Source organism: Acomys russatus, chromosome 4 (genome assembly GCF_903995435.1).
Source record: "Acomys russatus chromosome 4, mAcoRus1.1, whole genome shotgun sequence".
NCBI classification, from domain to species: domain Eukaryota; kingdom Metazoa; phylum Chordata; class Mammalia; order Rodentia; family Muridae; genus Acomys; species Acomys russatus.
In genome coordinates this window covers 52,379,336-52,396,863 of record NC_067140.1, presented here as the reverse complement: position 1 = coordinate 52,396,863, position 17,528 = coordinate 52,379,336, and the positions used below count along the sequence as shown (strand labels likewise).

Sequence of the window (17,528 nt, the reverse complement as noted above, 5' to 3'; positions counted from 1 at the left end):
CACCTGGCTTCTAGCCTAAGGCTAAAACTGATACATAAGAGAGGTCATTGCCAAGAGAAGGCATGGGAATGAGACAGCACTTGCCTCAGCTCTTGCCAATAAGCAACTTTTTTTCTTTTCTTCCTTCCTTCCTTCCTTTCTTTATCTATTTCTTTCTTTTTCTCTTTTAGTTATGGCTTAAGTAAATCTGGATTTTTCTATTCCTAAAGTCAACAAGAAATATTTTAAGTGATTTAGGGAGGCAACCTAAAGAGTGTCCAGTGCACAAGTTTCCATGAATGTGTAAACACAAACCACCTGCTTCAGGCTCATCTGTGAGCATCACCCCAGCCACATCCACATCTCCACATCTGTGGGCATCTCCCCAGCCACATCTCCACATCTGTGGGCATCTCCCCAGCCACATCTCCACATCTGTGGGCATCTCCACAACCACATCTCCACATCTGTGGGCATCTCCACAACCACATCTCCACATCTGTGGGCATCTCCCCAGCCACATCTCCACATCTGTGGGCATCTCCCCAGCCACATCTCCACATCTGTGGGCATCTCCCCAGCCACATCTCCACATCTGTGGGCATCTCCCCAGCCACATCTCCACATCTGTGGGCATCTCCCCAGCCACATCTCCACATCTGTGGGCATCTCCCCAGCCACATCTCCACATCTGTGGGCATCTCCCCAGCCACATCTCCACATCTGTGGGCATCTCCCCAGCCACATCTCCACATCTGTGGGCATCTCCACAGCCACATCTCCACATCTGTGGGCATCTCCACAACCACATCTCCACATCTGTGGGCATCTCCACAGCCACATCTCCACATCTGTGGGCATCTCCCCAGCCACATCTCCACATCTGTGGGCATCTCCCCAGCCACATCTCCACATCTGTGGGCATCTCCCCAGCCACATCTCCACATCTGTGGGCATCTCCCCAGCCACATCTCCACATCTGTGGGCATCTCCCCAGCCACATCTCCACATCTGTGGGCATCTCCACAACCACATCTCCACATCTGTGGGCATCTCCACAACCACATCTCCACATCTGTGGGCATCTCCACAACCACATCTCCACATCTGTGGGCATCTCCACAGCCACATCTCCACATCTGTGGGCATCTCCACAGCCACACCTCCACGTTGTGAACATCTCTTCAACCACATCCATCTCCACATCTCTGAGTATCTTCCAAGCCACATCTCCACATCTGTGGGCATCTCCACAGCCACATTGCCACAATGTACATGTCTTTCTGAAATAGATTACAATACTCAGTGCAGATCTTTCAAGATTTCTCTAATTTCCTAACAGCTCACAGAACTCAGGTGTCTACCTGTCTTTGAAGAGGTGGAATTCAAGACAAAGGGTAAATTCATAGCTACCTCTCCTATGATTCTATCACCTGATCTCAGACCACAGACTGCAGACACTTAGCATTCATTGGTCTTCTTGAAATCACAACTCAAAGCAGAATGACACCACACAATCACCGATGAGTGGGTTTTTTTATTGTTGTTTCGGGGTTCCCCATTCCTATTTCCAGCTGCTGGATATAATTGTCTATATATAATTTTAAAATATAATAAGGTCCTTAAATTTATTCCTTCCTCTGTTCAAAAAGAACAAACCAAGATTGCTTTAGATTTTAGAAACCTACATAATGGGCTGGTTGATCAAAATAAGAAACACTCAACTAAAAGTCTGGCAATGGGGTTTTTCCAAAATGCTGAATTCTCTTGCATTTTCTCTACCCTTTAGCCTTGAGTTATGCATGATTTGATCTTACCTGGAGCTCAGAATTACAGAGACAGGATGCCTTTGAACAGCCAGTAAAGGGGAGACCAGAGTGTTCTTTATGGTCTAAAATTCATAGAACCTTAAGTCTGGAGACACTCTTTGATATTATCTAATGGGCCAGCCACAGAAAATTCCAGAGCCCTACCTAGTCATCTGACCCTCGGGCCACCACCATTTTCTTTTCAGCATCCACTGCTCAAGTATAATAGCCCTTGGAATTTGCATGAATGAATACATTACAAAACTTAATGTTTGGGGTAAGTTGTTGATGCTTAGTTTATAACTGTGAGAAACTGCCTATGGCCAGATAGCTCAGAATTAGGGTTGGTTTTTAACTCTTTAGAGGTATAGAAAGTGAATCCACTGGTCTTTTTTGTAAACAGAATTCTATTAGCCATAAAATATTAGGTCTAAAAAGCAACTATGTATGTAGACATAACAGACATTTAAAATATAGTGTTAGGAAGCTGAAGAGATGGCTCAGTGGTTAAGAACACTGTCTCCTCTTCTATAGGTCTTGAGTTCAATTCCCAGCCACAACATGATGGCTCACAACCATCTATAATATGATCTGATGTCCTCTTCTGACATGCTGGTGTATATGCAGATAGAACATTCATATAAATATAAATAAATATTATATATCTATATATAGTATTAGTAGACTAATATGCTTCAGTGTGTTAAGAGTTAATACCAATAAGAAATGAACAAATTAATATAAAATAACATATAATAGAAAACAACTAAAGGAGAAAAGTAGATGGAGGTTGTTGTCTAATAATTCTTAAAGTAATTGAGTGACTACAAATCTTTCTTTGAAAGTATTCTAGTATTATTTTGGAAATTAATACTATCATATTTTTTGAAAAAATATTATTTTAATCAGATACATTTTTGTCTGAGAATAAACTTGAGAGAAATCTTCCTTAAGTATAATTCTTTGTGCGAAGATAACAAAATCCTTCGAAAAAATTAGGCAAAGATGATTTTTTTTGATGCTACGGAAAAAAAGAGGAGAAATGACTAGTTCCTCTGTCACAGCAATAGAAATTTAAAATTCAGAAGCAAAATAATATTAAACAAATCTACTTATGCAATATAATACCATGATCAATTCATAGATGCAGCCCACTTACATAGGTGTAGTCTAATATTGAAAAGACTTTGAGTGAAATATCACAGAGTAAGAGTAGAAGAAAACTTATTATAAAAGGAAAAATAAACTGGCAATACTTAAGACTCATTTAAAACACTAAGATCTTAGTAAATTGGGCACAATATAGTGGCAAAATCCCTCAGTCTGATTAAGATACTCATCAGTTAGCTGCAGCAAACAACATATGTAATGGAGAAAAGTGGAGGAAGATAATGATGTGATCCACTTAGGAATGTCTCTCTTTAGACTTGTCCTGGAGATCTGATCCTAGATAAGGCAGTAAGAAAAGAGGGACAGGTAAGGAGAAGGAGTAGAGAAATAAGAAAAAAAGAGATAAAGAAGAAAGAAAGGAAGGAAGGGAGGAAGGAAGCTGTCATTTTCTATAGGCAATAATACTATTGCCTATACAAACTGAAGGAGCAGAGCTTACAGACAAACTAACATCAGAAAAGTAAGTGAAAATTTTCCAAGAAAGAGATGGAGCTGGCATGTTAATTCTGTAGAAAATATACTGTGCTTTTATACATAAAAAGGAAACCTCTATTGGTAATGGATTAAGTCATATGAAGAGAAAAAAACAATTAGGAATTAAATAATTTCACAGAAAAACTATCTTTATAACCTCAGAAGACAAAACAAATCTTTTACATGACACAACATAATCCAAAAGAGAATATACAGATATATTAATCTGTAGTAAAAGATATAAGCTAAGTTCATCAAAAACACTTTTCAAATTAAAAAAAAAAAAAGAAAAGAAGAACTACAAAATGAAAGGAGATATTTTTGACATGGAATTTTTTAAAAAAATGGTAATAAAAGGAAACCTCAATGGGAAAATGGAAGAAATGCACTAACAGATGTCTTACAGAGCAGCAAAGGTGAATAACAAAAAGTATTTGTCACTTAGAACATGAGTGTTTAAAACCACGGTGAGTACCTCTCTCTCACTGGGGAAAGGACAAAAGGAGAGGACACATTGATAGAGATGAAGAGAAGAGCCAAATGTTAAAAGAGGAAGATGTGAGTGGATATATCATATACATATATATGTATGTATAGATTATTATTATTATTATCAGAAAGAAGAAGATTGATACAATCATGAGGAAAATCACTTATTTTATTTTGGAAAGGGGCATATTTAAATATCCCAAATCAGACAGCATAAAACTCAGTATATACCATAAATTTATGAACATCTTTGCACATAAACTTCAAGAGACATATAGTACAATGCTTACAGAAGAAGTCTTTACGATAGTATCAATAACAAAATGGCAACAGCCCAACGAGAAAAACATAAATAAATTGTGTTTTTTTTAAACAAAATGAAATCCCAAGATGAAACTGAAAAGAATTATAGCTACATACAATCACAAGTTTAACCTTAAAATGCAGTCTTGAATGAAAAGTACAATCTAGAAAGATTAATCTAGATGAGGTGCACTTTAAAAATTAAAGCAAAATGCAATACACTAGTTAGCAATATAATACAATGCAAGTACAATCCTCCTCAGTATTCAGAAGGAATTAATTACCTTCAGGATTCTTTGTAGATATTAAAATACAAGGGTGCTCAAAGCTTCTGAAAAACATGCTACAAATCAAACAAAGTAGCTTAGCAGTTAAAGGGTCTTGCTGCCAAGCCTGAGGACCTCAGTTTGATTTCCAGAACCCACATGGTGGAAGGAGAGAACAAACTCCCAAAAGCGTTCCTCTGACCTCAACACACTTGCTGTGATGCACATACACACATAAAAATTAATACATGTACACACACACATGTGTACATATATGTAATTTAAAATTCTTAAACCTGCTTCAATGTTTTTTTTAATAAAACCTTTATCCATCCTTGCATATTTTTCCTTTGAGGCAGGGTATTATTACAAAGTTCAGGTTGGCTTCAAGCGTGCTCTGTATCCTAGGCCAGCTTCCACCTTGTTTGTGGTCCACCAGCTTCAGCCCCTCCAATACCGCCCACATGTCTTTTTTTTAAAAGATTCATTTATTCATCATTCTCTATACAATATTCTTCTTGTATGTACACCTGAACATCAGAAGAGGGCACCAGATCTCATTATAGATGGTTGTGAGCCACCACGTAGTTGCTGGGAGTTGAACTCGGGTCCTTTGGAAGAGCAGAAACTGCTCTTAACCTCTGAGCCATCTCTCCAGCCCCATCTTCCACATGTCTTAAGTCAATTCTAGATTGCTTACAAAGCCTAACACAATATAAAGGCTTTGTAGTTACTCGTTATGCTGTATTGTCTGAATAATAATAACAAGAGAGGAAACCTATGCATATTCAGTATGGACTTAATGTTTAAAAAATATTTTCTCTACTGAGGTGCTGGAGACTTAGCTCATGGCTCAAGAGTGTAAGACACTTACTGCTCTTGCAAAAGGCACAAGCTCAGTTCCCAGCATGCATCTCAGGTGGCTCACAACTGGCCACTGCACACACTGCACAAACCTGCACACATACATGCACGTACATAAACTAAATTAAGATAAATCTCCAAAATATTTCCCACCAGTGATTGGTGATGAATCTGTGTGACTCTATGTGTGTACACCAGTTAATATGTTAATAACATGTAATACATAGTATGTATAATTTAGATCATCCATATGATATTTTATATATTACACACACTGACCAACTACTGACTAAGACAGATAATACTTATTCCAGAGGGAGAAGATGACGATGGTGAAAAATAAAAAAGTAGGTGGCTGTGGGTAATATTCTCTCCTTATATTGAGTAGCTGGTTTACAAATACTCCTGTAATGTCTACACACAGTCCTCTGTGGCAAGCACACCATTAAAACAGAAGTAGAAGAATAATTAGTGGGTATGTAAAACAGTGACATTGTGAGTAATGCATAGAGAGTAACAAGGTCTATGAAGAAGAGAGTATCAAGAAACTTTACCCCAGAAGTCCTTGGTCTAGATGATGCAGAAAGTAGAAATCTGAGAACAAGAGAGATGAGAATAGTTAGAGGGTTCTGGGTAGCTTGTGGGAAAGGAGAAAGGGAAGAAAGGAATGAGAAAAGAATGAAGAGGAAGAGACAAAGGGAGCGGAGGAAATAAAAGAAGAACTTCCAAAGCAGTGACTCTTCACAGAAAGGAGACAGCCTTCAGAAGATAACCGTTCAGGGCAGCCAATGTGAAGTGTGTCGGCTTAGAAACACGTCCTACAAACAACAAATTCGTCACTACTCTATACATTCGAGACATTAAAAGATATTTTAAGTTCCAGGTTGTAGAGATAATTGTGTGAAGCTAAAATACAAAAAATGCACATGCATAATACATGTGAACATATACGCACACTTAATTAATGTGACTGAAGATGGCTTTTGAGATGTGGGACGGGGAAGGAAAAATCAAACAAACAAATCGGAGAAGCAAGCCAAGACAATTAAGGCCAGTGAAAAAAAGCAGGAAAAAACGAGTACCTGCAAATCTTTTATTACTTTGAGATCTGGATGTCAGTGGAAAAATCACTCAGGTTTGATAGTATCCTCAAGGTAAAATAAACCGTGCTTAGGTGTCAATCACAATTCAGGTGAACATGGCCAGTTTTGTAATGAGTATGTAGAAATATCTGATTTAGATTGTGTTATATTTATTAGTATAACCAATTGTGTATGAATGCATCCTGGGTTCAGAAATAAACAGCCGTATTTTAGAATTCTTCTCCAGGCATTAGTCCCAACTCAATTATTTTTGAAACCGGAGCATCTATTTTATGACTGATTGAAATCCCCAAGATGAACTGGATGTTGCGATTGTTACCCTCTTGGGCTTAGGAGTTGTTCCTTCACAGAATCCATGTCTGAATCTGCAGTAGACAATTTTCAGGTGCCTCATCCGCCCAGTCCTGGTTGTGTTTTGCCTCTTAGCCTTGGCGCTCCAGTTACACTTTCTCTTGTGCTTGGCAGGGCAGCTGTCACATTTGCCACAGGTGGACTTCTGAAGGTGGTAGGCCTCAGAGCCACAGCCGCAGCACGACGTGTGCGTCTTATGGCGACACTCTCCAAAGGATGACGTTCCTTCCACCATCTTGCTTCTGCCACCGAGGCCAAAGAGCACAACTCATTTTTAAAGCTGTATCTTTATATCTGTGCTGAGTTTAGCCCAACTTATTATATAAACAAGACCTAATTGGTACAGTACGCTAATGCAATTTTTTTTCGTAAGGTGACATTTTCCACGGAGTCTGTGTATAATATCACCTTTTAAATTTAGCCCAACTTTCTTATTATACACTCTAGTCACCAAGGGAAACATTATTTAAATTTTTCTCAGTTCTACGTATACCTCAGCCAACCTGCTACAGAAGAGTAAAAATGCAGTACTGCATGTCCTATTTTAATTTATTACTAATACTTAGGTTAATGAAGAGCTCAATATTAGTAGGTTGACATCATTGATAATTTGGAAGGATTTAGAAGACTAAATTGTTGTTGGGTGGAGAGGTACTGAGCTTCACTTCCACCTTTCCCAGGGTCTCCTCCATGCTCACTCCCCGGCCCTATGCAGCCTTTTCAGTGTTCCCATAGCAGGCTCAGTGTATTTCCACCTTGTTTTTTTTTTCCCGGAGTCTGTTTATACACCTACCTCTATTTCCATTTATAAGCTTATTGAATCCAGAAATGTATTTAATCACTCCTTATATGTCAACACCTATGAGTGTTTTTGAGAAACAACGAAACTCAGCATTTCTTTGAAAGACTGAATTAGAAAAGGAATGAATGAGTGAGCAGTTTCCACCACCTTATTAGCGTAATCAAGTTGCCCCAGAGTCTGTGGGCGAGGATTTAGGGTTCTGTCCCTAGAGGAGCTCATAGCGCATCAGTGTGTTCTAAAGAATTATGACGTTCCTATGTAATCCACGCTGCTAATCCCCAAATCAGCCTTTATTTGAAAATTAATGCTGCTGTGTCTTGTATGTCTGGAAAGCATTATTATGCCCCCTGGTAAAACTTCCAATTTGTGCTCATAAATTTGTTTTTAACCTGTCAAGCATGCATCTCTTGCCCTGTTACATACCTGCTCTATCCATTGTGAAATCACCGGGTTCTAAATTGCCAAGACATACTTTCGGCAGTAATTTAGTAGAGACAAAGCTATTGGTAGTTAGAAGGTGAGCGTTGCCCCATGTGCCTCTGACTCTGGCTCATCTCATCCTTTCCCTGCTCCCATGGAAAAAAGACCCCTGCTACCCCCCCCCCCCCCACACACACACACACATTTTACTCAACAAGACAATAGGGAAGGTGCAGTGAGCTTGGGGCCACAGTCCAGGGATTTGGCCTCTGGGTTGTTAGAGCTTTGAGTTAATTAGGCCATGTTAATTACCTGCTCTGGGGCTCAGTTTCCTCACATATAAAATAAGAAAGTTGTATCAAACAATGATTATAAAAGTAACATAATATCTAATTTATTAAACTTTTGTCAAATGCAAGGGACTGTGGTATATGTATTTTACATGCATTAGCTCATTTAATTGTAGTCCTCCAAACACATCATGTGTACCGGAGGCCAGCAGTAAACAGATGGTGCACATCAAAGTGGGTAATTGGAGAACTTAATAAAGAAAGGAACCAGAGTTAAAAGGTGTGATCAGGGTATTAAGTGAGCCACAAGGGTAAGTACAGTGCCCCAAAGACATAGAAAGACATGGTTTCCCAAACCCCGAAAGAGAATTACGAGAAAAGGGTTGATACACAACCAGCCCATTGAGACCCTAGCAATCAACACCCAGACCGAACTTGACCCATTCTGGACATACTAATCAGGAAAGAATGTCTACCGTAGAATTCTGAAACCATTCATGCCAACCCTTAGGCTCATAAAACTAGAAATACAAAGTGAAGAGTGGGTGTCGATAGGCCAACAGAAGATCCCCGGAAATGTCAGATATTGTCAGGATTTCTTCCTTAAGGTTATTGACACACAAAGCATTGGAAAAGTGACATGAAATAGACATGGAAAAGACAAAGGGGAAAACGCCAATGTAAGGAGTTTTGTTTTGGGTTTGTTTGTTTGTTTGTTTGTTGTTTGTTTTTTGTTTTTTTTGTTTTTTGTTTTTGTTTGTTTTTTTGCACAGCAAAGGAAGCAACCTACAGCATTAAGAGAATGTATCTGCAAGTTAATTACGCAACAAGGGATTAATATGCAGAATGTATAGCGAACCTTATTAGTGTAGCATAAAACAACAACAACAGGGGCTGGGGAGATGTCTCAGTGGTTATGAACACTGACTGTTCTTCTAGAGGATCCAGGTTCAATTCCCAGCACTTCCATGGCCAAGCACAGCCATCTGTAACTCTAGTTCCATGGGACTCGGACAGCCTTTTCTGGCATTTTTGGGTACATCCATGCAAGCAAAACACTAACACACATAAAGTAAAATAATATTTTAAAATAAATTAATTAAGTTGGGCATGGTGGCGCAGGCCATTAGTCCCAGCATTCAGAAGTCAGAGGCAGGCAAATCTCTATGCGTTAGAGGCCAGTCTGATCTATATAGCGAGTTCCAGGACAGCTAGGGCAATGTAGAGAGACCTTGCCTAAAAGAGGTAATGGATAGATAGAAAGATAGATAGATAGACTAATTACAGAGGAACTAAAGATCACCAATCTTCAAAGAAATTAACATTAAAATTACAATAAAATATATCATTCCAGTTAGAATGGCTGTCATCAAAAAAGAAAGACTATAACAAATGCTCATGATAGAAAAAACTGCTCTGAGAAAACATGAGTTATTAAATGAAAATCTCAGTGTCAGGCATAAGATGACTCCTTGTGAGATAACGATCAAGGAGACTCCAGAAGTCTACAAAACAAAAGAGAGCACTACCCATCAGAACTCGACTGTATTGTTGAAGGCTCCATATAATTTGGTTGCAGGACATAAAGAAATCAGTCACAAACTGATTTAAGAAACTTTTTTTTTCCCCTTGGCTGGCTTTCATAGTACTGAAAGATGCTATGCGGACCACTGGGAGGCGAAAACACTCATAGTCTTATCCAGCACTGAGCCGTATGTACTACAATACTGACTTCCTAGGGGAGATTCATATACTGCTGCAATAGTGGTGTGACTGCTGTGGAGTAACCAACACCTTCCTGATTGGATCTTCGGCCTGTTCTACACGAAGAAATGTATGGCTGTTACTGTAACCCTGGTCAAAAGCCCACAACTGGGGTGGTTGTGGGTACAAGGAAGGAATCCATTGTTATTTTGCTGCATTGCCTTATGGTCAAACCGGAAGCTGTAAGAATCTCAACCTTCATGAAGGTCACTTCTTTTGTAGTGGTCCAATGGTGAGTGCAAAGAATCTTACTTAACTGGTGAAAGTGCTAAGAATAACTGACTAAGTGCTCAGCCTTAAAGGGGGCTCCTGTATCAACACCCCCCCCATACACGTACATGTGCATATACCAAAGGCTCAGTGAACATTTCAGAAGAGGGCATAGAAAGAATGTAGAAGATTGAGAAAGTGCCACAAGATGTCTTCCGTATTTGATGTGATTATTGTACTCAGGAATCCACAGAGGATGTAGCGACCTACACAAGATCTAGTCAGTCAAAATTCCAGCACAGATGTGAAGGAGGTTCACAACTTTCTACTCTTATCTAGCAGATGTTGAGAGCTGATGGCTGCTATAGGAAGGAGAATCTTTTTTCATTGGCAATGTGGTCACTGTTAGGTTGCCCCTGTTCTCATACATGGCCCTACATCCCTAGGCAGTACTAATTGGATTCAGTAAACTATAAGAAATAGGAAAAAAAGAGGAGAAAATGAGGCAAAAGAAATATTAAAAAAAAAAAAAAAAAAAAAAAAAGAAATTTGAAACAGGAAGAGAGTGTGTTGGAAGAGGTCTACAGGGAGTTTAGGTGAGGAAGTGGGTTGGATATAACCAAACTACACTGTACACATTTACAAAAGTTTCCAATAATAAATTTGAGAATGTTATTAAGAGCTGGGCATGGTGGTGTACTCCTTTAATGCCAACATTGAGGAGGCAGAGACAAGCATATCTCGGTGAGCTCAAGCAATTCTGTCCTTGGTATCTATCCAAAAGAAATTAAATCATTATAGCAGACTACCAAGAAGAGACTTGATACCCTAGCACCATATTCAGGGGGAGGAGGTCCCCATCAGTCACAGTCATAGGGAAGGGGAATGGAGTGAAAGCGGGAGGGGAGGGAGGAATGGGAGGATGCATGGGATGGGATAGCAATTGAGATGTAATATGAATTATTTTTTGAATTATTTTATTTTTCAATAAAAATGTGTAAAAAAAAAAAAAGAAAAAGAAATTAAATCATTATATCAGAGTCACCGAGTCTCTTTATTCCCATATTTACTGTAGTACTATTCACAATTGCATGTTACCAAATCAACCAAGGTAAACACTGATGAATGAATGGGTGAAGAAAATATGAGACAGTATAAGATGCTGTGTGTGTGTGTATGTGTGTGTGTGTGCGTGTGTACACACATTATGCCACCATAAGAAAAAAATGCAGTTTTGTCATTTGTAACAACATATGGAACTGGAGGTCATTATGTTAAGAGAAATAAACCAGACACAAACTGATACATACTACATGATATGGAAATAAAAAGATGGTCTCATCCCAGAGTGGAGTAGTGTGGTAATCTCTAGAAATCGGAAAGGACAGAGGGAGAGGTTATGGAAATAATTAAAAGAAAACCAAAATACAGTCACATGATACATGGAGTTCATTCTGGTTGTCTATATAGCACAGTGTGGTAACTATGGGTTGTAACAGTATGTGATACATTTCAAAGCAGCTAGAAGAATATGAAAGTTTTTAGCATGCAGAAATGATTGATATTTGATGACATGGAAGTGCATTTTGTCCTGATTAACCACCGCACATTGTAGATATATATTAAATCATGATACTGAATCTTATAAAGATGCACAAGGGTTATGCCTCAATTTAAAGAAAAGAGCTTGGGTGACTTAAGAATATACAGTCAACTGGTGACAGGCACAGAACCTGCCTCCAGGTCACATTCTGAGTCGCTTCAGTCCCTGCAGTTTCTTTGTTCTTCTAGGACTCAAAAAAATTAAACAAAAACCTAAAAATCTCAGAAGTGATGACATTCTTTCACCCTGGAGATGTTTGAGTAGGATGGGGACATGAGGTTTGTCTCCTATTCCTTCAAGTGCCTGGTAGTCTGTGTGAGCATTCTTCCTGTCCCAGGACTGTGACTTGCTTCTTGACATTTTGACTTATTATCACAAATGAGACATGTGTAAGGACAAAGGCAGGAGACTGCATTATTACTATTTTTAAAATTTTATTTCTTCAAAAGTGTTTGACAAGCCGGGTGGTGGTGGCACACGCCTTTAATCCCAGCACTCAGGAAGGCAGAGGCAGGTGGATTGCTGTGAGTTCGAGGCCAGCCTGGTCTACAAAGCGAGTCCAGGACAGCCAAGGCTACACAGAGAAACCCTGTCTCAAAAAACAAAAAACAAAAAACAAAACAAACAAACAAACAAAAAAAAAAAAAAAAAAAAAAAACCAAACCAAACCAAACAAACCCATGTGTTTGCCAAATTAAGAATGTTTAATTTGGAGAATGACTCTCCATCTCAGAGAAATAGTCAAGTATACAGCATCACCCTCTTCTGTGAGGTTTTGCTTTTTGCTATTTTAATTACTTATAGTCAACCACACTCCCAAGACATTAAATGGAAAAGCCAAGAACTAAGCTATTCATAAATTTAAAATTTTTTTGCTACAGCATGTTTTTATAATTCTCTCTTTTGCTATTGTTCTCACTCTCTCGCGGTGTTTAATTTATAAATTAATCTTTCTCATAGATGAGTAGAGGAAAAAAGCAATATCAAACAGAGTTCAGTACACTTGGTGGTTTCAGACATCCACTGGCCATCTTGGAATGTGTCCTATAGCTGAGGGGACTACTGCATGGCTTTGCTCTCCACTGGTGTGGGGGTAGGCATGGAGTAGGCCTGCTGGAATAGAATGCAGCTTAAGACTATGCTAAATGTGTGAGGAGACTAGGGCAGAAATGGAAAGAATGCAAGATGTTTAAATCCAATGAAACCAGGCATTGCTTTCAAGCATATTCTTCAATATCCCTATGAAAGCTGTTAAGATAAGGAACGGAAAGTCTCAGAATGAGTAATCATAGGTTGTTAATTACTCTTCATGTGAGAATTACATTTGCTGAAGAGGAAAGCCTTGGTGATTATCTGAGGTCAAGGGGCCCATCCCCTATCTCTCTGCTCCTCTGTCAAATACAGATAAAAGTCTCACTGAATTCTCCTAGCCATGGGAAACTTCAGTACAAGCACTCCCTGACCCACAGGCAGGTTGTAGCTCAGTGAAGTCTGGAAATCTGAGACAGTCTTCTAAAAAGCAGAAAGGCTTTTTATCAGCCCTTGTGTCCAGTTAAATGCAGAATCCAACTCAAGACTTGCAAACATGTCTCCTGGTAGGGATCATGCTGAGCGAGCAGTAAGACTGGGCACTAAGCACTATCTGCTCAGCTCAGTTCATGAGCTTGGCTTGTTCTGGCTACCTCTGAGTGGGACAGTCTGGCATTGTGGGGCTGAACCTCTGAGGAACAGGGCTCACCTTGAACTCCTACCCTAACTTCTGTTTGCTCTTGCGTCAGAATGAGAGATAAACAGTGGGCTTGTCACATTTTCATTTGATTATCTCAAAGGTTTTCAAATTTGAGCAAAATATCTGCCCACAAGTAATGAGATACTCCGGGCTAGTGGGACAATTTATATTCCTTTCCAAAGAGTGTCTCCATAGACAGAGCAGGCCAACTAGAAATCTAAGGAGTTGAAATTTCTAACTTAACTAGGTGGTCAGTGCAGAACTAAAGAATTGGCCCCTCAAAGGAAATGGCCCTAAACCCTGCCACAGGACATCTTTGTCCCAGAACAGTGAATTTCCTGTGATTGAATCCTAGCTAGGCTTGCTTTGGCTTTGCAGATCTTTTTGATAATAATCAGTAGCTTCTGCGTGTCTTGGAAGTCGGTAAAAATGAGCTTGGGGTGGAATACGGTGAATTTTATTTTATCTGTGGAGAACCGGTGTCAAGAAATCTGTTCTTCAAACAGGTCCTGTGTGTGTGATAGTCTGCTGCTGTACGAGAGGCTGGAAAAGGGAGGCGATCACCTTGAACCTACAAAGATGAAGAGCTACAAACTTCCCCCCAAATTAGCTTTCATTTAGTAATTTGCCACCTTGTTTCTTGGACTTGAGGAACTTTTGGATAACTTAAATGGGGGAAGGTAGAAATGTGTAATATACACCCTTTAGGGTAGCCCGGTGTAGTGGGATACAGGGGCTTCAGTGGGGGGGAGGGCGTGCGCGCTCGCGCCCCCACCCACAAGAGTCAGAAGGGGCTTATTTGTTGCTTTGTTTACACGAAGTTAACCCGGAGAAGCTGAGAGATCCACTGTGAAGACAGAAGAGATAATTTTAATTTCAAAAAAATAAAAGTAACACACTCTCTCTTTAGGGTTGGGCAATCCTGCCTACAGACTTAGAAAGGAAAGCTCTCGGAGGAGGGGGGAGGGGAGGCCAAGCAGCAGCGGGGAGCGTTGTCGGTAACCGAAGGGGCTCTGGTGAATTTCAGGTTCGCATTAGTGACAACTCAGAAGTCTCGCCGGCGGGTGGGGGAGGGAAGTTTGCCAAGGTCTCTGAACTCTCTGGAGAGAGAGCTGCCTCCCGAGGCGCGGGGCGGTGCTGGGCTTACCCGAAGCCCCTGTCCTGGCTGAGATAGCGGCGGCCGTCTCACCCCCGCCTCTAGCCTGACTTTGTCAGCGATCATAAAATGGGAATTGATCATTCGAGCCACCATTGATTAGGGAAGAATGCTTACTGCAGCAGCGGGGGAAAGGTTAAGAGGAAATTGACCTTCTCCGTAGGTGACATAAAGTCATTAGGTAAATGAGATATTCACACTGGAGTTTTAAAAGGTCATGCTCAATTTTTATTTGCAGCCTGAAAAGTCAAGCAGGAGCTCGGGCTTAGGGCAGGGTCTTCCACTCCTGGGGACCCGGGCACTGACCAGAATGAAGTCCTGCTGCGCCGGCCAGCGGAAAAAATGGCATGTGGATTGTATAATGGAAGAATTCGGCAGGACTCTAGATGGTCCTGGCCCAAGCTTTGGACCTGAGGCCCTTTCGGAGCGCGCCCATGAGTGTGAGTGCCCGTGTCCTTCCAGTTCCGTGATGCGCGCCGGCGGCCCGGAATTCCCATGGCCACAGCACAGCATCAGAAACATTTCCCCTTCCCACGCCTACCAGGTCTCGCACACAGGGAAACTGTTTTGTTGTTGTTGTTGTTTTAAAGAAGAGAGTGAGAGAGATATTTATGCACATATTTATCCCTCTAATTACAGGAATTAATCCTCTTATGACTAAAAGGTAACGTGGAAGGACGTCCTTTTGATGTGAAAAAGCACCATTTGTGACTCACATTCAGACTGATTAAGGAATAATTGTTGTTAAACGCTTTGCAAGAGGAAAGTGTTTAATTGAGGGGCATTCGTAATTTTACGGCTTAGTGCAAAATTAAACGTAATTAAAAACTCAGAAATTCCAACTGATTTTCCAATTATTTTTATTGTCTGAGCTAATTGTTACACAAGGATATCACTTCTCCCCAAAGGCATTGGGAGGGGGATGAGGCAATCATACCTTGTCCAAATATTCTCCAACTGGCGACTCCAACGTCCAGAAAGACGCCTCCTGGGCTGCACCTTACCCCCCAACCCTGCCCGGGGTCCCGGGAGGCACCCAACCCTCCGCTTGGTAATTAAGCTTTGCAGCCACTCTTCCCTCTGAGTTCCGCCAACACCTTCGGATGTGAGAAAGTGACGGCAGTACTCTTCTGCAGATCATTATGGCAAACCTGGAAGTATCTGGAGAAGGCCGGTGAATTTCTTTAAGCAACACTTGTCATAGGTAGCCGAGAGATTATTAAAGAGAAAAAAAGAAAGAAAGAAAGAAAGAGGACTAAACACAGTTCTCGGGGGCGATCCCTCCTCAAGCCATGGCCGTTGAGAGTGGGGTGGAGGAAAGAAACACACAAACTCTGATTCCAAGATGTTTCTACACACGCGCGCACGACGACCCACAGATGCAAGCAGCAAACTTTCTATTGCGTTGCACTTTACTTATTTATTTATTTGAGATAAAGATGAGTGTGAAAAACTCAGATTCCATCCCCCCCTTTTTTAATTGACAGCACAGAACCAAATCATGTGTAGCTTCTTTGAATGTCCAAACATACCTATTTAAATACATTAAAAGAATAATGAAAAGTGCTTTAGGCTTACAAAAACAACATCACATACTTACAGCTAGCGCAGAAGTGTCCTGCGCCCTCCCCCCTTTTTTTAACCAGACTTTGCTAGAATCCTGGGGATAGGGAGGGGCGTGTAAAAAGCATAAGATTAGGCAGAATGTGAATTTATAAATTTCAATTAGTCTAGACTAATTGTACAGAGCAATGGAATGTTTGTGTTCCAGTAAGAGAGTTTCATTTCTCTGGTATTTTTAGGATAGAGACAATCGAATTCACCCTATCTGCCTTTCTAATGCCCCACCCCATAAAATAAATGAGTGCCTCTGATCTGACGTGCTGTGTGAAAATGGTAGAATTAAAACTGTCAGTTCTGCTTGCAACCTGTGTCTTTCGATGGAGTTCAAAAGCTTTTAAAGGTAAAATGTGCCATCATTTATGTGTACTATTTCCTCTCTTTCCATTGCAGCTTTTAAGTGAAAAAAGAAAAGGTATTTGTACTCCTCTGCTCATTTCTCTTAGAAGACTTCAATCTTCCAGGTAATTTGATGGTAGAGTCTGGGTTTACCTGAGGGTGGCCAAGAAGTTGGGGTGGAATCCATGTCATCCAGTTGTCCTGCCCCAGTGCTCCAGTGCTGTCTCGGAGGAGAGCTTATGCTTCCGTGGTTGGGCAAAAAAGAGGAAGTGCCTCTTTTAAGGTTAGAAATGGTGAAAAAGACATCTAATCCATCCTGGAAATTTGAGTAAAAAAAGCAGTGCCCACTTTAGCTTAGGCAAACAAGATTGCAGAATCCTTTGAAGAAACTGACAGGGATTTTCCAGAGATGGAGGTGGGGGGTGGGGTGGGATGGGGAATCCTAGGGTGGGCATTTTATGCAAATGAGCAAATTTGAAACGTAGTACAAATCCGGTATAGTAAAACTGACAGTTCTGACAGTATTGACAACATAAATATATGTTTGAACACCGCACTTTCAGACACTTAACCGATGAAGCAATAAAAAAAAAAATTCGACTACAATATTTCAAATAATCGACATTGATGTTTTGATATATCATTTTTATCCACTGAATCGATCTATCACTCTCAGGATGGTCAATTTTAAGTAAAAATGGACAGCAATTATTTGCACTTTGACTAATGATGACCTAATAACAATCTTCAATTAATTATACTCAAACTGTGCTTTTTTCCCTCAGAAG

At 40.3% G+C, this 17,528-nt stretch overlaps 1 protein-coding gene across 1 annotated transcript; it reads right to left on the bottom strand.

Annotated features, from left to right (window-relative positions):
* Nucleotides 1-6,721: 6,721 nt before the first annotated feature.
* LOC127188434 (60S ribosomal protein L37-like) lies at nucleotides 6,722-7,042 on the bottom strand. Its single transcript, XM_051144895.1, has one exon. It carries the CDS (start codon nucleotides 7,040-7,042, stop codon nucleotides 6,722-6,724), a length of 321 nt encoding a protein of 106 aa, XP_051000852.1.
* Between the last annotated feature and the right edge of the window lie 10,486 nt (nucleotides 7,043-17,528).